The 19,978-nt window shown below is 37.9% G+C and overlaps 1 protein-coding gene across 10 annotated transcripts in view; it reads right to left on the bottom strand.

The window, feature by feature from the left end:
* CEP295 (centrosomal protein 295) overlaps positions 1-18,774 on the bottom strand; it is a 53,400-nt gene extending 34,626 nt beyond the window's left edge. For 5 of the 10 annotated variants that reach the window (XR_011995166.1, XR_011995169.1, XR_011995167.1 and 2 more), the window contains exons 1-6: positions 18,581-18,728; positions 14,120-14,253; positions 12,918-13,118; positions 6,340-6,464; positions 5,535-5,628; positions 3,812-3,907 (exon numbers count right to left, since the gene is read on the bottom strand). Coding sequence is in view for 5 of the 10 variants with exons in the window: in XM_025993215.2 (XP_025849000.2) it covers positions 3,812-3,907; positions 5,535-5,628; positions 6,340-6,464; positions 12,918-13,118; positions 14,120-14,253; positions 18,581-18,716 (786 nt within the window). In the remaining 5 variants the exon portion in view is untranslated. Of the gene's footprint in view, positions 1-3,811; positions 3,908-5,534; positions 5,629-6,339; positions 6,465-12,917; positions 13,119-14,119; positions 14,254-18,580 lie in introns of those variants that run through there. The other 5 variants (XM_025993216.2, XM_072726174.1, XM_025993213.2 and 2 more) reach the window with 4 other exon arrangements.
* Positions 18,775-19,978: the final 1,204 nt, after the last annotated feature.

Raw genomic sequence — 19,978 nt, 5'->3', positions numbered from 1 at the left:
AGCAGTTTCTGAGGTGTAATTAAGAAAATCAATGAAAGGAAAGGATAGATAGCAGCCTGAATAGGTTTCTACTGCAGAGGAAAATACTCTATAGGGTCGGGGTGCGGGTAGCCACAAAAGGCATTTATTAGTAAGGAAAAGAGACGAGCACCAGGGGTTTAAGGCAGAGGGATAGGTTAACTCTGTTTTGTGCACATGCACACAGATTTATGATCAAGACTGACCTTATCTATAAAGCTGTAACCCTCGAGCCCTCAGAAGGGAAACGATAAACCTCAGCTGCCAGTCCTTTGGTTGTACAAGAAGGCCTGGACAACTAGAACCCTTTTTCTAGATTGGTTCTATAGGTGCTTTGTCCCTCATGTCACGTAGTACCTTATGGCCCTTGATCTGGAGGCTAAATTAGAGACATTGTGTTTGGCAGCAAGTAGACCACTTCAACACCTTCAATATTATATCCCTTTTGAGCCAAGATTTATGCAAATCTACGTAACACCAGGCAGAACAACAAAAGCTAGATTAAATCAATACTATGGTCTCCAAAATATTTATAAATGAAATAACTCTTAGGAACAATATTTCATTTCATTTATGCCATGAAATTTTTAAGAAAAAAATTGTTTAGAAATTCATCACATCATTTTAGGGTGAAGTAATAGCAGAATGTCAACTCTGCTTAACCAAAATTTTAAAGAAGAGAAAAACTTCAAAATATAATTCACAATAAACATATTCATTTCAAACATAATGATGTATATTAAGGATATGAAGAAGATAAAGGGTTAGAATGACTGCCTAAACTTGAAAACAAGATTTTACAAGAATTTTTTAGGAAGACAACCCTTCATAGATTTGTGTTTAATGACACTGAAAATTCAGATAAAAATCTAGTTGAAATAAATGTTATATTTTTAGTAGTTGAACTCAAAAGGTATATGAAATTTGCAAAAACTGTGAATCAATCCCAAGCAAAAATTCTTTTTAGAAAACATGTTTCTAAAAAACTTTTCCATGAATTATACTCTGCAGTTCATAAAGCAGTAAGTGATATTATTAAATATGCTATTTCTGCATCCTGTACATCAGACATTTGGACAGAAATCTTTTTACGTATGACAGCAGAGTAAACTGATGAACTGTTTCTGCTTTACTTGTCTACAGTAAAGTTTCTGCTTTACTTGTCTACTTCAGTGGGTCTCAGAGCAAACAATACAGTGCATCTGATTGGAAAAATATATCTAGGATAAAAAATCCATTTTTAAAAGATTTTTATTTTTTATTTATTCATGATAGAGAGAGAGAGGCAGAGACACAGGCAGAGAGAGAAGCAGGCTCCATGCTGGGAGCCCGATGTGGGACTCGATCCTGGGACTCCAGGATCACGCCTTGGGCCAAAGGCAGGTACCAAACCGCTGAGCCACCCAGGGATCCCCCAAAAATCCATTTTTAACAAGTTCTATGCAACTGTCATTGACAAAGGAACAAACACAAAGAAGGCCATGAGTAATCTAGAAATTGCAAGCATAGTCTATTAGTTGTGTTTAGAAAGTAAACATAACTAAACATAATTCAGAGAATAAGTGGCTCTTAGTGGGGATACAGCAGGCTGACTGATTATCCTTCAGCCAAAGACAAATTTTATGAGATTTTAGAACTACTTTATCAAGATATTCAAGCAAAACACGACAGTACTTGTACACGTTAAAAAGGCTGACCTAAACGTGAAGACAGTTCATTTGCAGAAAGCTGCTAAAGAAATCACCAACCATGTATGCAAGTGTGCAAGTATTTTTTATATAATACCTGCTGTAAAGATCCTATCATTCTACACAGAAAAGAAGCTAAATTATTGTGCACGTGATATAAGCCTAGATGCAGATTAAAATTCAGAGGTAATTTTGTTATCTGGAAAACCAAACACATTGCTCCACTGTCACATTTTAAACCTGAGGCTTAAAAGGGGTAGATTTTTCTTAAGTAATGGTATAAAGAAAATACCAAAATGCTTTAGTTTGTGGGACTGTTTTTATAAAACTGCATTCTGACAACTGATCTAATCTTCAATTCAGAGACAGAAGAGGAGAGAGGTCTTTCAATTACTATCAAAGAGAAAAGTTTAATATCTTACTATAGGACCATGAGTGGTACCCTATACTATGGCTAGGTAAAAACAAGTTTTTGTTCACCAATGTTACTTGAGAGAGAACATCTATTTGGTAGTGCAAACTGTAGTGTAGTAACCACAAAAGCAAGTTAGCCACAGACTGAAGTTATTATTTCTATGTTATAATAATAAATTGTAATAATAATTTACAATTTTAAACAAATCAAGATTTATTCTTATTTCTTAGAAGTTAATTCTACGGTTAAGAATACTCATCTTAGGTCTTGACTGAAGAGTGATTTTAACAACTGCCATTAAGCAGTTAACAAAAATGTGTATTTGCTGCATTCTAAACTCCACAGGAAAACTATATTGTTTGTTTTTCTAGTAGTCAAATATACCCAATATGAAAAGAAATTAAAATCCAATTACAAAGAAATAGCAACTTCAATAACAAAGATCATTTATCACTCTTGAGACTGGCAGTAACTTCTAAACCATAATAATCCATACAAGGGAATGGATAAGGGTATGATAAGATCGCCATTCTCATATGTTGCTGATACTTTTTATTTTTTTGGAGAATTTTTATTTTATTTTTTTATAAATTTATTTTTCATTGGTGTTCAATCTGCCAACATATAGAATAACACCCAGTGCTCATCCCGTCAAGTGCCCCCCTCAGTGCCTGTCACCCAGTCACCTCAACCCCCGCCCACCTCCCCTTCCACCACCCCTAGTTTGTTCCCCAGAGTTAGGAGTCTCTCATGTTCTGTCTCCCTTTCTGAGATTTCCTACTAATTTTTTCTTCTTTCCCCTTTATTCCCTTTCACTATTTTTTATATTCCCCAAATGAATGAGACCATATAATGTTTGTCCTTCTCCGATTGACTTATTTCACTCAGCATAATACCCTCCAGTTCCATCCACGTTGAAGCAAATGGTGGGTATTTGTCATTTCTAATGGCTGAGTAATATTCCGTTGTATACATAAACCACATCTTCTTTATCCATTCATCTTTCGATGGACACCAAGGTTCCTTCCACAGTTTCCAATACTTTTTTTTTTTTAATTTTTTTTAGTTTTTTAATTTATTTATGATAGTCACGGAGAGAGAGAGAGAGAGAGAGAGAGAGGCAGAGACATAGGCAGAGGGAGAAGCAGGCTCCATGCATCGACGTGGGATTCGATCCCGGGTCTCCAGGATCGCGCCCTGGGCCAAAGGCAGGCGCCAAACCGCTGTGCCACCCAAGGATCCCTCCAATACTTTTTAAAGGCAATTTAACAATCCATATCAAGTATCTGTATCGAATGTTACAGAGTCTGGAACCAGTACTTTCTCTTCTAGAAGTCCACTCTAAACATACCTCAGAGTTGCAGACAAAAATGCACAAGATTATCATGTTTGCATTATTTACAGAAGAAAAAAGAAATGAACAAGATAACAATGGTTAAATCTATGATGAAATATTAAGTGCCTATAAAAATTATGCTTTGAAAATTATGCATATATTTTTACATATAAAGAGTATAGTGAATTCATTAATGGATTAATCACATTACTTTTTGGTGATGGAACTTTAGTTGTTTTTCCTATAGTTTATGTGTATAGCTCCAAATTTTTCACAAAGAACACGTATAGATATAACTGACCTCAATGAACAGAGAAATAAAGTGAGGATTGTGGACAACAGTAAGTCAATCACCTGCTTTGTGTCCATCTCTCTATTCACAAAAGTGCAAAGATGATGATAGGTGGAACTACCAGTTTTCACATTAGATGTTGTCTTTAGATCAATGTTCTGAAAAAGGAATATAGACAATGGATTATTAGGTTAACAGTATTTTCAATTAAAGCTTGACCCAATAAAAAAAGGAATTTTGTTTAATCAATTATCCTTATTCATTTTTCTCTACAGCATCACATGTTATATTTCCATTACTCTGGAATACAGGTTTAAAAGCTAGAGTATACAAGAATACTAACTCCGTGATGCTGTACAGTTTATTACATCGTTCTATACTGAGAGAGAGTAAGACAAAAACAAGCAGACACAATGGGTGAAGCCCGACGGGATTCTGGTTTAAAAAAGAAAGAAGTTGTAAAATAAAACAGTTTAGGGACAACTGGGGAATCTTGATTATGGACTGTATATAAAGAAACCAATGTTAATTTCCTTAGTGTGGTACTGTGGTTGCATAAGAGAAAATCCTTATAAGGAGCATAATGAAGCACTCAGGATGAAATGTCATCTCTACAATTTACATTCAAATATATACAGTCATATAACTATTTGAAATCTATACACATGTAGAGATGTAAGCAGCTCATTGTACTTTCCTTTTAACTTCTCTGTATTTTAAAATTCTTCACAATAAAAAACCTACAACTACACATTTGCACATAATTCATATTTGCCAAATCACTTACACAGATAATACTCTGCTTTATGTAAATACTTGGACTTGACTTGTTAGGAACATTAGGAATTACAATAAAGGTCACCAAAAAGCATCATGGATAAACTACTGCTTGCTTTTTAACACCATAGTGAGGGATTGACTGAAATCCGACTCTCCCATTTGAATCTTGTTGGATCAAATGTGGCGTGGCAGATGGCTCCACATAAAAGTGGGAAGGCTGATAAAATCAAAGGCAATATCTGGTACTTATGTTGATCTTACATACATAAAATATACTTGTATATATAATGAAATTAGATATCCCCTGTTTATGGGTTTTTTTTCCACTTCTACTTTTTAGATTAAAACAATTATGTAATTGTGATAATCACCCAAACAGCCATTTCAATAACTACAACAAGCTACTGTAAAACAAAAGAACACCTTTTAAAAATAATTTCCACTTTACTTAATGTTTTTTCAAAAATAAGCCCCAGGTCACAAAAGCACACAAATTACTCACATAGAGAAATAGATTTCTCATCCACTTTATGTATAACCTTGTATAAATTTATCTGAACCTAACTTCTTTACCTACAAAATAGTAACAATTTACAACACTCAAATCTTGAAAGTGGAAAAAGTTGATAGGGCAAATAAACTAGATTTTTTTCCCCCAAGAGATAAAGATAAAAAAGGCCATTTCTAATTTTTTAAAAATAAAAAACATAGTTTTTGAACCTAAAAAACACTAAGACAATTGGTGAAAACTGAATATAGACTATTAGACATCAGGAATATTAGTGCTGGGCTTTAAAGAAAAAGTACTTATACATCAGAAATACATATTAAAGAATGGGCAAAATAATATCTAGCATTATTTTTTAAATATTTGACATATTCATGTGTTACCTATAAACTTAAAAATTAAGTTTAAACAAATGATATTTTGACCTGCACTCTGAATTCTAATAGTAAAGAGGAATTATTACAATCTAGTTCTTCTCAACACTCAAAGCAATTCACCTCAAAAAGACTTGGAGGTGGTGGTGGCAGACTTGTAACTTTGGCAGATCTCTTTTTTTCCACAATCAGTGCTTCCTTTCGAGCTGCTATATGCCTTGAAAAACAAGAGATGTCCTAAATTAGTCCCTCAAGTAATATTATAGCACAACCCTCAGGGTCTGAAATACAGAAGCCACAGGATCTAAGAAATGATCCAGTTTGATCCCACAAGCTCAAAATGCTGTTTAATAACAGTCTACATACACTGAACACAAAAGAAAATGTTTACCAAGTAAAAGAAGTATATCTTTAAAGACATAAAGCCCTACAGTGAAATTGACCCAACACTAACATTTCTTTATTTAGATTAGTACAGGTAAAAAACTAGAAATGTTGATAAAGATGGGCCACTGTATAGAATGAGCACTGCTGACTAGTAACAGGCTCCATCATCTTTACAACATGCAAAAATGATTTGCCAAGAGCGAAAACCTCTTTTCATGTTCTTAATTGCACTGATTATTCTTTCTTTTTTTCCACACCTGAGGCAGACAGATTTGGGGGGGACGTGCATTTTGAACTAGCCATATATTTCTACAGAAACTAAGTAATTGCTGAAGTCATAGGAGAAGAGAAAGTTTATGTGTTACTTTGTGCACCTAGGTAAACCACACCTCTACCACATTATTACTAAACCAAGTTTAACAAACCAATGGATATACCATATGACTTATATTTAAACCTGCTTAAACAGAATCCAATGTACTCTCTACTTCTAGCCATATCAAATTTCAGTGGAAAATGGTAAAAATCATTATGACTTTACCAGGTTTTTTGTTTCATTAGTTCTTCTTTTTTATTTTTCTGTAATTTCAGAGCCTCTTTGTGCCTCATTTCTGCTTTTCTTTTTCTTTCTGCTGCCCGTCGGGCCAGAGCATTCAAATCAGGTTCCTAAAAATACATATTATTTAAAATGTTATATTAAACAAGATTAAAATGCCTGACATAGAAATAATAAAATGTGCCTCTCCAGTCAAGGCATAATCATGAAGATACTCAAATGACAGGTTTGGGAAATGCTGCATTAAAGCATAAAGTTAATAGTGGCATAAAAAATCAAATGTCACAACCTAAGGCTATTACTAAAAATACAGATTAAACCCAGGAATCAAGGAACATATTTCATTGTCACATACTTTAAAAATATTTATTTTCCTCACTAATTGTTGATATCAAAGACCTGCCTTCTCTGGAACCAGGTTATTTGTTTTGTGCGACTATCCCTGGGTCCACAATCTAGTCTTTTCCAAACATAATTCACAATAAACAACACATGGTCAGTGAACAGTCTTATAGTTCTATTTTGTCTCTCTGAAAGTCATCAAAGAATTTTTACTATTTGTGAACAAAGTCCAAATATATACACATTCAACTATACATGTTTTAGAGTTATGAGAAATTATATAATAAAATGGGAAAACTGAATTCACCCCAATGGATCTGTCCCAAATGCTTGAAACAAACAACTTCTAATTCAGAAAATTATTTTATTTATCCAGATAGTGATTCACCCCAATGGACCTGTCCAAAATGCTTGAAACAATCAACTTTAAAAAAAAATACTTTATTCATTCATGAGAAACACAGAGAGAAAGAGGCAGAGACATAGGCAGAGGGAGGAGCAGGCTTCATGCAGGAAGCCTGACATGGGACTCGATACTAGGTCTCCAGGATCACGCCCTGCGCTGAAGGCAGTGCTAAACCGCCAAGCCACCCAGGTTGCCCAAAACAATCAACTTCTGATTCAGAAGGTTATTTTATTTACCCAGATAGTTAAGGACTGGAAGAGAATAACTGCAGTTTAAACACCATATGAACACAGATTTTACCTAACATGACTCTTACTAGGAAATACATCTAGCAGCACTATTGAATTATATTAATATCCAAAAAGTTGAGGCAGGTCTGCCGGACAGTCCTGACTTGGAGCATCCCTGAACTCCAGCCTGTTCCAGTTTAGTCATCTTGCCAATATGGCCCCAGCAGAGACATCTGAGACCTCTGGTCCATGCCCAAGCCCACTCTGGTTGTCCCAACAGAGTGATCCCTTAGTATAGCACACCAGGGTCCTGTCCCACAACTGTACCAGCCCCTACTGGCTAGCCAAAGCTACCAGGCACACTCAGTCTACAATAGGAACATTCCTACATCAGGCCACTCCCTCAAGACCAGGAGAGGGAGCTGTTCCATTTAATTCTCAGAAATAAACATAGAAAGTCAGACAAAATGGGGAGACAGAGGAATATGTTCCAAATGAAAGAACAAGGCAAAACTGCAGTAAAGGAACTAAACAAAATGGAATTAGGCAATATATCTGGTAAAGAGTTGTAAGTAATGATGAGAAAGATGCTCACCAAATTTAAGAGTGGATGAATTCAGTTAGAACTAAGACAAAGAGAGAGAAAATATAAAAAAGAACCAGAGTTGAAGAATACAATAACTGAAATGAAAAATACACTAGAGGGAGTCAATAGTAAGTGGAAGGATACAGAAGAATGAATTACTGAGCTGGAAAACAGGGTGGTGGAAAGCACCCAAACAGCAAAAATAAAATATAACGATAATAATTTTATTTTATTTTTTATTTTTTTAAAGATTTTTATTTATTATTTACTCATAGACATAGAGAGAGAGAGAGAGAGAGGCAGAGACACAGGCAGATGGAGAAGCAGGCTCCATGCTGGGAGCCTGACATGGGACTCGATCCCGGGACTCCAGGATCGCTCCCTGGGCCAAAGGCAGGTGCCAAACTGCGGAGCCACCCAGGGATCCCCCAATAATAATTTTAAAAACGAATAGGTTAAGGGACCTAAGACACTACCAAGTTTAATAGCATTTGTGTTATAGGGATCCCAGAGAAGAATAAAGGCGCAGAAAATGTGAAGAAACAACAGCTGAAAACTTTCCTAACCTGGGGAAGTAAACAGACTTCCCGGTCCAGGAAGGACAGGGAGGATCTAACACCATGAAACCAAGGAGGCCCACCCCAAGACACAGAATTAGAATGTGTCTAAGCCAGGGTAACAATATCTATTATCAAACAAAACAGACCTTAAAACAGACTATACCAAGAGACAAAGGCACTACATGATAGAAAGGGATCAATCTGACAAGAGGCTATAACAATGGTAAATATCTAGGCACCTAACATAGGAACACCTAAATATATAAAGCAAATATTAACAGACATATGGGGAGAAAGTGACACTAATACAATAACAGTAGGGGACTCTAACAGCCACTTACATCCACAGATCATCCAGATAGATGGACTCAAAATATACAGTGATTACATTCCATCAAAAAAACCAAACCAAAACAAAACAAAAAAACAGAAAACAAAAGCAGAATACATACTTTTCAAGTACACATGGAACATCCCCCAGGATAGATTACATGTTAGGCCACAAAACAGTTTCAATAAACACAGTAAGTCAAATCATATCAAGAGCTTTTCTGACCACAACAGTATGAAACTAGAAATCAATTACAAGAGAAAAACTGACAAAAAACAAACACATGGAAAAACAACATGCTATCAACAACAAATAGGTAACAAAGAAATCAAAGAAGAAATAAAAAAAAAATACTAGAAACAAATGAAAATGGAAACAATGGTTCAAATTCTTTGGGATGCAGCAAAAGCAGTTCTAAAAGGAAAGTTTATAGCAATATAGGCCTCTATCAAGAAACAAGAAAAATTTCATATAAATAACCAATTTTACACCTAAAGAACTAAAAAACCAAAAGCAGCAAAGCCCAAAGTTAGTAAAAGAAAGGAAATAAAGATCAGAGTGGAAATAAATGAAATAGAGATTAAAAAAAAAAAACAACAGTATCAGTGAACCAGGCAGGTTCTTTGAAAAACAGTTTGGTAGACTCATCAAGAAAAAAGAAAGATCATTCAAATAAAATTTGAAAGAGAAGTTACACCACAGAAAAACAAAGGATTAGAAGAGATTGCTATGAAAAATGATACACCAACAAACTGGGCAACCTAGAAAAAATGGATAAATTCCCAGAAACAATCAATCATCCAAGACTGAATCAGGAAGAAATAGAAAATATGAACAGATTGATTACTCATAATAAAATTGAATCAATAATCAAAAAACTCCCAACAAATAGAGCTCCAGGACCAGATGGCTTCCAGTGAATTCTACCAAACATTAAAAAAAAAAAAGTTAATACTGACCCTTTCTTAAGCTATCTCATACAATAGAAGAGGGAGGAATGTTCTAAATTCATTCTACAAGGCCAGAATAACCCTGATACCACAACCATAGAGAAATTGCAGAAAAAGAAAATCAAAGGCCAATATCCCTGATGAACATAGATGCAAAAATCCTCAACAAAATAGTGAGCAAACTGAATTCAACAATATATTAAAAGGATCACTTACCACAATCAACTACAATTTAGTCTACCAATGCAAGGATGGTTCAGAAACCACAACTCAATTAATGAGATACACATTAACAAAACGAAGGGCAAAAACCATATGATCGATTTCAACAGATGAAGGAAAAGCATTTGACTCATCAGCAACCATTCATGATAAAAACCCTCAACAAAATGAGTGCAGAGGGAACATATCTCAAAAAAAATAGACATTTATGAGAAACCCACAGTTAACATCATACTCAATGGTGAAAAGTTGAAAGCTCTTCCCCTGAGATCAGAAACAAGACAAGGACGTCTCCTCTATTATTCAACATAGTACTGGAATTCCTAGCAACAAATCACACAAGAAATAAAAGGCATCCAAACTGGAAAGGAAGAGATAAAACTGTTACTATTTGCAGACGACATGGCTTTACATACAGAAAACCCTGAAGACTCAACCAAAAAGCTATTACAATAAATTCAGTAAAGTTGCAGACACAAAGTTAATATGCAGAAGAAATCTGTAGCACTTCTATACATTAATAACAAAGCAGAAAGAGAAATTAAGAAACAATCCCATTTACAATTACACCACAAGGAATAAAAATACTCAGGAATAAATTTACCCAAGGCGAAAAGACCTGTACTCTGAAAATTATAAAACACTGATGAAAGAAATTGAAGATGATACAAATAAATGGAAAGATAATCAAATGTTCATGGATTGGAAGAATATTGTTAAAATGTCCATACTATCTAAAGCAACCTACAGGGCAGCCCCGGTGGCACAGCAGTTTAGCGCCGCCGGCAGCTCGGGGTGTGATCCTGGAGACCCGGGATCAAGTCCCGCGTCGGGTTCCCTGCATGGAGCCTGCTTCCCTCTCTGCCTGTGTCTCTGCCTCTCTTTCGCTCTCTCTGAATAAGTAAATAAATAAATCTTAAAAAAAAATAAAAATAAAAAATAAAGCAACCTACAGAGTCAATACAATGCCTATCAAAATATCAGTAGTATTTTCCACAGAACTAGAACAAATAATCCTAAAATCTGCATGGAACCACAAAGACCCCAAATAGCCAAAACAATCTTAAGAAAGAACAAAAAAAAATTGGAGGCATTACACATTTCAAACTGTACTAAAAAACTACAGTAATCAAAACAGTATGGTACCAGCACAAAACAGATAGATCAATGGAACAGAATAGAGCCCAGAAATAAACTGCGACATTTATATGGTCAATTAATCTGCGACAAAGGAGGAAGAATATTCAATGGAGAAAAGACAGGCTCTTCAATAAATAGTGTCAGAAAAATTGGACAGCTATATGCAAAAGAATAAAACTGGACCACTTTCTTATACCATACACAAAATTAAACCAAGATGAATTAAAGACCTAAATGTAAGCCCTGAAACCATTAAACTTGTAAAAGAAAACATAAGTAGTAATTTCTTGGGAATCAGCGTTGGCATTGTTTTTCTGGATTTGTCTCCTTAGGCAAGAGAAACAAAGCAAAAATAAGACAACTGGGATTACATCAAACTAAAAAGTTTTGTCGGGATCCCTGGGTGGCGCGGCGGTTTGGCGCCTGCCTTTGGCCCAGGGCGCGATCCTGGAGACCCGGGATCGAGTCCCACGTCGGGCTCCCCGTGCATGGAGCCTGCTTCTCCCTCTGCCTGTGTCTCTGCCTCTCTCTCTCTCTGTGACTATCATAAAAAAATAAATAAATTAAAAAAAAAAAAAAAAAGTTTTGTCATAGCAAAGGAAACCAACAATAAGATGAAAAGGCAACCTACTGAATGGGAGAAAATATCTGCAAATGATCCATCAGATAAAGCATTATTATCCAAAATATATAAGTAACTCATACAACTCAAAACAACAAAAATCAAATAATCCAATTTAAAAATAGGCAGAGGACCTGAATAGACAGTTTTTCAAGAAGACATAGCTGGCCAACAGACGCATGAAAAGATGCTCAACATCACTAATTAGAGGAACGCAAAACAGAACCACAATGAGCTACCATCTCACACAGTCATAATGGCTAGTATCAAAAAGAAATGAGGTTATAGGAAAAAGGGAATCCTAATGCACTGTTGATGGAAATGTAAACTGGTATAGCCACTGTGGAAAACAGTACAGAGGTTCTTGAAAAAATTCAAAATAAAAATACCAAGCAATCCAGTAATTCAACTGCTGGATATTGACTCAAAGAAAATGAAAACTCCAATTCAAAAAGATATAAGCAACCCCATGTTTACTGCATCATTATTTACAATAGCCATGTATGGAAGCAGCCCAAGTATTCACTGACAGATACATGGGTAAAGATATGGTGTATATACACAATGGAGTATCACTCAATCAATAATAATAATAATAATAATAACGATAATATCCTGCCATCTGTAGCAGTATGGATGGAACTTATGCGTAATGTGCTAAAATAATTCAAAGACTTGTATGTGTAATCTAAAAAGCAAAACAAATGAACATTCAAAAAATAGAAATCATCTAGTAAACCACCTAATAAACAGAATAAATTGGTGGTTGCCAACGTGAGTTGGTGTGAGACAAGGGAAAAAGGTGAAGGGGATTAAGAGATACAAACTTCTCATAAAATAAATAAGTCGTGGGAATGAAAAGTATAGCATAGGGAATATAGTCAATATTATTATAGTAACTTTGTATGCTGACAGTGGGTAACTACACCTATCAGGTTGAGCACTGCATAATGTAAGTAATTGTTAAATCACTATGCTGTATACCTGAAACTAATATTATGTATGTCAACTATACTTTAATTAAAAAAAAAATAACTGTAGAAAACAAAAAGAAGTTCATGCTGGCCAAAACAAGTTCTATACATGCATGTATACTAAATATACATTTAATAAATGTAATTTACTTTTTACCAATGCCACTACCAGACAGGTAGTCAAATAAGCATTCACTTACATTTTCTTTGGCCTGTTGGTGTCCTTCACCCATAGTTCTTAAACTTGCCAAATATAGTCTTTCCAAGTTCTTTATTTTCTGAGTTTGTGATTCTTTCCATTCTGTCCTTAGTTCCTCTGCCAAACGAGTTAATTGCTGACTTCTCCTCTGTTTTATATCCTCTCTTATCTGTAAAGCAATATCTCTTTCTTGTTCTCGAACCTAAGGAATGCATATTTAACAAATTATATGAAAAGAAGCTTACTTCAAGTTTTTTGAAAAGCTTTTGTAAACAGAAACTTAAGTGAATTCTCCTCAGGTAGATCAATTCTCCTGAATATTCAGGTATTAGATGAGGCCTACATAGTAAAAAAGTCAAAACCTCAAGACTACTTCTAAAGTTCTTTAACTTATTAGCTATTATCTTCTCCTCCCCAACCCAAGCATTAACAGGACTACCATTATCATTTTAATAACCTATGACGTTAAAATATTAAGGAGATCAATAAAATTTATAGCCCAGTTGTGTATAGATAGCATTAGATGAGAAGTTCATATATGTGGTACATCATCCCCAATTCTAGACAGAATGGCACCTAAAACACACTGCACAAGGGCTTAATTATCTTACTCTGAAAAGACTTCTAGAAAATAACCTATAACTGCTAAATAAATTTGTTTCAGCAGCTAATTCCAGTAAGTTTTCTTCAAAGCCATTTTAATCTTTTTTTTTTTTTTTTTAACGATTCCATCCATTCATTCATGACAGATACACAGAGAGAGGCAGAGACACAGGCAGAGGGAGAAGCAGGCTCCATGCAGGGTGCCCGATGCGGGATTCAATCCCGGATCTCCAGGACCATGCCCCAGGCCAAAGGCGGCGCTAAACCGCTGAGCCACCGGGGCTGCCCCATTTGAATCTTTCTAATCTAATCTTCATCAGTTATACAGCATAGTTTGAAAAATGTTTAAAAAACCATTTTCCAAAAAAAAAAAAAACCATTTTCCAATAATTATACAGTCAACTAATCCCTATTCTCAAATTCTTCTTCATCTATTTACCATTTCAGCCTATTTTCAGCTTATTTTTCAAATTTTCCTAAACTAGTTAATAGACAAGAACCAGGATTCTTATAGAGCCAGAAAAGGGTTTTAAACTTCTATTGTAAAAAACTCTAATAATTTGGGGAAGACAAAAAATATGAAACCTTGTTCCAGATTACCTGCAACAATCTTAGTTTTCGTCGTCTTTCATAATCTTCCTTTAAAATGTAAGCTTCCTCATTAGGACTCAATCTCAGCTTGCCAGCGTTCACTACCTTTCTTTTCATACCTGGATACTTTAAATACAAAGGTTCTGAATTTAAAAAGAGAAAGACAAGAAAAATGTCTATTAAAACTGGCAGCAAAGATTAGAGCAATTTTTAAAATACATTTAACATGGCATTTAAAAGGCTATATATGCACAAATAATGTGGGTAAACTGAATCCAACTTACATTTACAAATAGCAATTAAATTCAACACTTAAGTCAGTGATTCTTGAATGGAGAGAAGGGGTTAAGTAGAGGGTGAATCAGAAGTCGCCCGCCCCATGAGAGCAGCGTTGCTTACCTAGGGTATTTGGAACCTGGCTTATTTCTGATTGGGATTTCCAGAACTTACCCAGCGTAAATGTAAAAAGGTACAAAGACATCAGCTTAGGTCATGATCTCAGGGTCCTGGGATGGAGCCCCACATCAGGTTCGTGCTCAGTGGAGAGTCTGCTTCTCCCTCTCCTCCTGTCCTCCCTTCTGCTCACGCTCTCTCAAATAAATTTTTTTTTAAAGTGTTAGCAGAGAATAAATGTTTACAACTTTACACTTTAGAACTCTGATAACTTGTTCATAACCAGCAGGGCTGCTGTCATTGCAAAAGCCTCCTGGAACCTAGTTTCAATTCCCAGTCTGTTGTGTAAAACTTGGTCACCAAGTGTCACTGTATAATATGGAATCACACCAACTCCTCAACAATTCTTTAATAATTACAATGGTGTGATTTTTTTTTAAGTCAATGACTTTAAAAAATTTCTCTGAGAACAATTCTGTTGTTTGTATGAGTCAGGTGTTTAGGTTCTCAGATTTATGCTTTTAATGCCATTGACATTCTGGTGTTCTCTCTCCTCCCTAGGCTGTAACATGGATCCATCTTTCTGAAGTTAGTTTAAACCCCACTTCTTCATGAAACTGTCCTCTACTAATCTTTGTTTACGTTCCACCACCTCATTCCTCACTTGCCCACTTATAATGTGTTAACCTTTACACTCAAAGAGGGACGAATCTAATGTCTTGTTATTACCTTCCTCTAGTTTTTCATCAATTACAGCATGCCTTTTCTAGCTAGATTCCTAATAACTGAAGGACAGAGGTTATAGTTTTACTTTAAACTCAAATTAATTTAACAAATGACAACTATTGGGCAGTATAGTTGTCCACATACTATGGATGGATACTGTTTTGGGCTAGGAGCATTTAAAGTAATCTAATGGGGACTACAGGTCTCTGATGCCAAACAGAAATGCAATTGCTTGCATTTGAAAATATTTTCCAGTAGGTAAAGTAACAGTAGGTCAAGTGCTGACTGTTTTCCTCATTTTATAAATGAAGAATCAAAGGCCTTTTGGGTTATAGGTCTTTGGATCTACTAGTAGATCCAAAGGAAGAATCTGGTTTCCTTGTTCCATATGGCTCCTAACTTTCTGATATGCTAAAACATGTGGTATGAGGAAATTTTTGTTTAAATTGCTATTTTTTGCTAGTCAGGACTGATGAATAAGGAAGGACTGAACAAAGGAGAAAAAATGAGCAGTAAATGAGAATAAATTCAGTCTTCACAGTTTTTCTGACGGTCTCTGAAAATTCATATTCAGACTATCAAAACTAATTCCTGATAAATCTCATAGACCAAATGTCATGGGGGAAAAAAGGAAAAATAAGAACATACTGTAAAATTCCATTTATATGAAGTTCAAAAACAAGCAAGATTACTCCATGATGACAGACATTAAAACAGGGCTCACTTTTCTGTAGGTTAATGACTAGGAGGCAGCACAAAGGAGCCTGCAGGGATGCTAGAGATGGCCTGTATTTTGATCTGTGTAATGATTACACAGGTATATACATATGTAAATATTCTTCAAATGATAGACTTAGATTTGTGAACTTTTTTAAAGATTTTATTTATTTGAGAGAGAAAGAGAGAGAGAGCACAAGTAGGGGGAGCAGCAGAGGGAGAAGCAGGCTCCTCATTGATCAGGGAGTCTGATGTGGGGCTTGATCCCAGGACCATGACCTGAGCCAAAGGCAGATGCTGAACCGACGGAGCCACCCAGGCACCCCTAGAGTTGTGTATTTTATTTATTTAAGATTTTATTTATTTATTCATGACAGAGAGAGAGAGAGGCAGAGACACAGGCAGAGGGAGAAGCAGGCTCCATGCAGGGAGCCCGACATGGGACTCAATCCTGGGTCTCCAGGATCACACACCCCCGGCCAAAGGAGGCGCTAAAGGAGGTGCTAAACCGCTGAGCCACCCAGGCTGCCAGAGAGTTGTGTATTTTAAAGTTACAGTCAATAAAAAAGGGGAAAAAATTTCATATTGTTTTGAGTATCTATCATCTCATTAGCTTGAGGATGATACAAAACCACACATTTGTTACTTTTACCTCCTGAGATGTGGTAGAGTAACTTTTCTCTTGCATATAACTTTCTTAATTGTTAAACTTGTTTGGAAATAATTTCAGACTTAGAATTCCCACATACTCTCCCTAGCTTCTCTAGACGACAATCACAGCACAATGATCAAAACCAAGAAATGGACACGAGCTCAATAGTTTAATCTACAGACCTTATTCAGATTTTAAGTATCCCACTAACAGCCATTTTCTGAACTAAGATCCATCCAAGGACAATCCATTGCTTTCCACTGCTGTATTACTCTGGGTCTTCCAAGAAGCAGAAGACAAGATAGGATGAAGCCTACAAAAATTTTATTAAGAGAAATGTCTGTGTGAGGGAAAATGGGAGGGAATAAACGCTGGAAGCTTTTCAGATTTCCATACAAATCTGACACTGAATGAATGGAGGGAAGGTTGGGTAGATGACTGCCATGCAGTCTAAAGAAGATTCGGTAAGATGGCGGAGTTCTTAAAGGAAAGTCCCTTGCTTCTCAGGAAGAGGTCCGCCTCAGTGCCCATGCCATTCTCAGTCATTGGCCAGAAACAGCCTTTGGGAAGCATCCATGCAAATGGATTTCAGAATATACAGAAGCTGAGGTCTGTGAATTACATTCTCATGGTTGTTGAAATTGTCACCTCTCCTCGGACAGTCCTTCAGCCTGTGCCTTTCTTTTCAATCTCTTGACTTTTAAAAACTACTGGCCAGTTATTTTGTAGAATGTCCCTCCACTGGGATTTGCTTAATCTTTTCATATGGTTAGACTAAGATTACACACTTTTGGCAAAAACACCACAGAAGTGAAGATGTGATGATGCACCCTTTCTCAGCACATTAAATTATGTTAAGGTGTCTTACTACACTGGTGATGTTTATTTTGAACCCTGGTGAAGTGGTGTCCACAGGTCTCTCCACTTTTATAAGTACCCAGAGAGACAGTTGAGGCTATATATAAATATCATGTTTCTGATTATACCTTTGCTCCTTCCTATCCACTGATGGTTGTCTGAAGCATTAACTACAGCATTTACCAAAAAGCATTTTCTATTTCCATTATCCCTTTTACATTTATCAACTGGAATCCTACTGTTAGGGAAGCATTTCCCTGGCTCCTCTCTTATTTGTTAAATCATTTATTCATATCAGTATGGATTTTAAGTTCTGTGTATTAATATTATCCAATAACAGATAATACTAACTTATCTTTCAAGATTTTTTGTCCTGAGGATTAAATGGCACTTGGCATTTCGTAACCACAAAATACTAAGAAGATTTGTGTTCAAGACTCATCATGACCATTGACAAGCACGGACACTGGAGAAGTCTCAAATTACTATGGCCTCATTTTCTTAAACTATATAATGGGAATCATAACACCTTCCCCAACAGGTTGTCCTGGTGATCACGTGGCTTAATGTGAAACTGCCAAATACTTTCTAAGTATTAAGGACTCAGAGTGTACCCCGATGTTTTAAAAGCTCAGTTTGCGGCAGGGCTAACTACCAGACAAATTAAAGGTGAGAGACAGCAAAAAAAGAGCACGCTCTCTGCAAGAAACAATTCCAGGCAGTGCTCTCCAAGGGCTCCCAGCTTTCAGGCCACGTCTGCGGGGGACCCGGGGGAAGGGCAGGCAGGAAGCATCGAGAAGCGCCTGCGGCCGAAGCTCCCTCCGAGGCCCGCCGGGCCGCCCCGGGTCCGGAAGCGCGAGGAGCTCGCGCGACGCCTCCCCGGGAGGGCGCGGACGGCCACATGCGCCTACGGCCCCGGAGCAGCCCCTCGCAGCAAGCGGCCGGTGTGCGTCCGCGCTCGCCTCCCCTCCCCGCACGCTTCACCGACCGCAGCCCGGCCGCGGCCAGTCGGGGCCTCAGAACCGCGGGCCTCTCGGCACCCCTGCTTGAGGAGCACAGCCCCGGCTCCCGGCTCCGGGGACCTGTGCACGCCCCGGCGCTGGCAGCCGGCGTCCGCCACTCACCCGAGTACCAAGGGCCGGGAGTCAGGAACCGCAGCTCACACGGAGAAGGCCCCTGCGCCCGCGGCCCTGCAGCTCCCCAACCGCCGTCTGCGCGCCTGCAGGGCAGCCATCGCCGAGCCCCCGTCACTTCCGTCATTCAAACGGCCCGCCAATGGCGGGGCCGAGCCGCGGGAATCGGCCTGGTCCCGCCTCCCGCGAGGGCCGCCGGGAAGGCCGCGCCGGGGAGCCCGCGCATGCGCCAGCCCCTACGTGCGGGCCCATTATTTCTCGCAGCTCGCGGGGCTGGGCTCTCGGGTGTGCAGCCGTGCGGCCTGCTGTGCCTCCGCTGTGCTCCCTTACGGATCGGGAGGCGAGGTCCAGAAAGGGGGGATATTGGCCCAGAGCGTTGGGGATGCCTTTGATTTTAAGCCCTATTAGGAAGATGCCTCGGCATGTGTATCCCTTTGTGCACTGGCTCTACAATTCGTTCGGTGCTGTTATCCTGTACTTAGCGTCCCATGGCCCTCAGGAAGGGTCCAGCTCGCACAACGGTGAATCAGATCGTGGCACTCTGTGCCTCCGGAGAGCCGGTACATCTAGAACATGTCGCAGGTTTACCTACTACAAATAACCTGGCATCAGAAGGGGATGAGTGCAAGTTCATATTTACTGAACAATTATCATGTGCCACGTACAGTGTGGGAAGTGCAGGGGAGACGAGGGTACATGGATTATGGCCCCTATCGTAGATTTTGTAGCCTGGAGGTAAAACATAAAAAGAATCAAAGAATTAGAATATGGGGAGTAGGGAAGACAGAAGTTGCTGACATGATCAGATTTGGCTTCGTGGTGGAGAAGAGGCCAGAGGGAGTGAAGGCTGAACACTCAAGGCAGGGAAACCAATTAGGAACTACTACAGGAAGTTGAAGATGATCGCAACGAGAAATGGGGACAAGTGGGTGTATTTAAGAGGCGAAGAAGGCCAAACATCAGAAATTGGTGGTTACCTGGTTATGGAAAGCAAAGGAGAGGGAGAGATCAACCATGATGCCTAAGTTTTATATTTGGCTGCTGAGTGGATGGGGGTAACATCCTGCTAGAACTCAGGAAGAGGAGCAGGTTCAAGGGGGGGAAGTAATGAGTCAAGCTTTGAATATTTGGAATTTGAGCTATTTATGGAACATCTAGATAAAGGAATTGTAGAATATTTAGGAGGCAAAATTAGTAGAACTGGCTAAAGATTGCATGTGAGGTTGAAGGAAAAGTTGAGAGTGAAGGTAACCTCATAGGCCACCAACAATGTTAATGGTGGTGCCATCAACCAAGGGAGAAATCAGAAGTCAGTGAAGTGGGCAAGGTGATGAGCTCAGCTCTGGACGTGTTGAATTTTTCTTGCATTGTGTGATTGCAATAAGTGGA

This window comes from Vulpes vulpes, chromosome 11 (genome assembly GCF_048418805.1).
Source record: "Vulpes vulpes isolate BD-2025 chromosome 11, VulVul3, whole genome shotgun sequence".
Classification (NCBI taxonomy): Eukaryota; Metazoa; Chordata; class Mammalia; order Carnivora; family Canidae; genus Vulpes; species Vulpes vulpes.
This window is presented reverse-complemented; position numbering and strand designations above follow the sequence as displayed.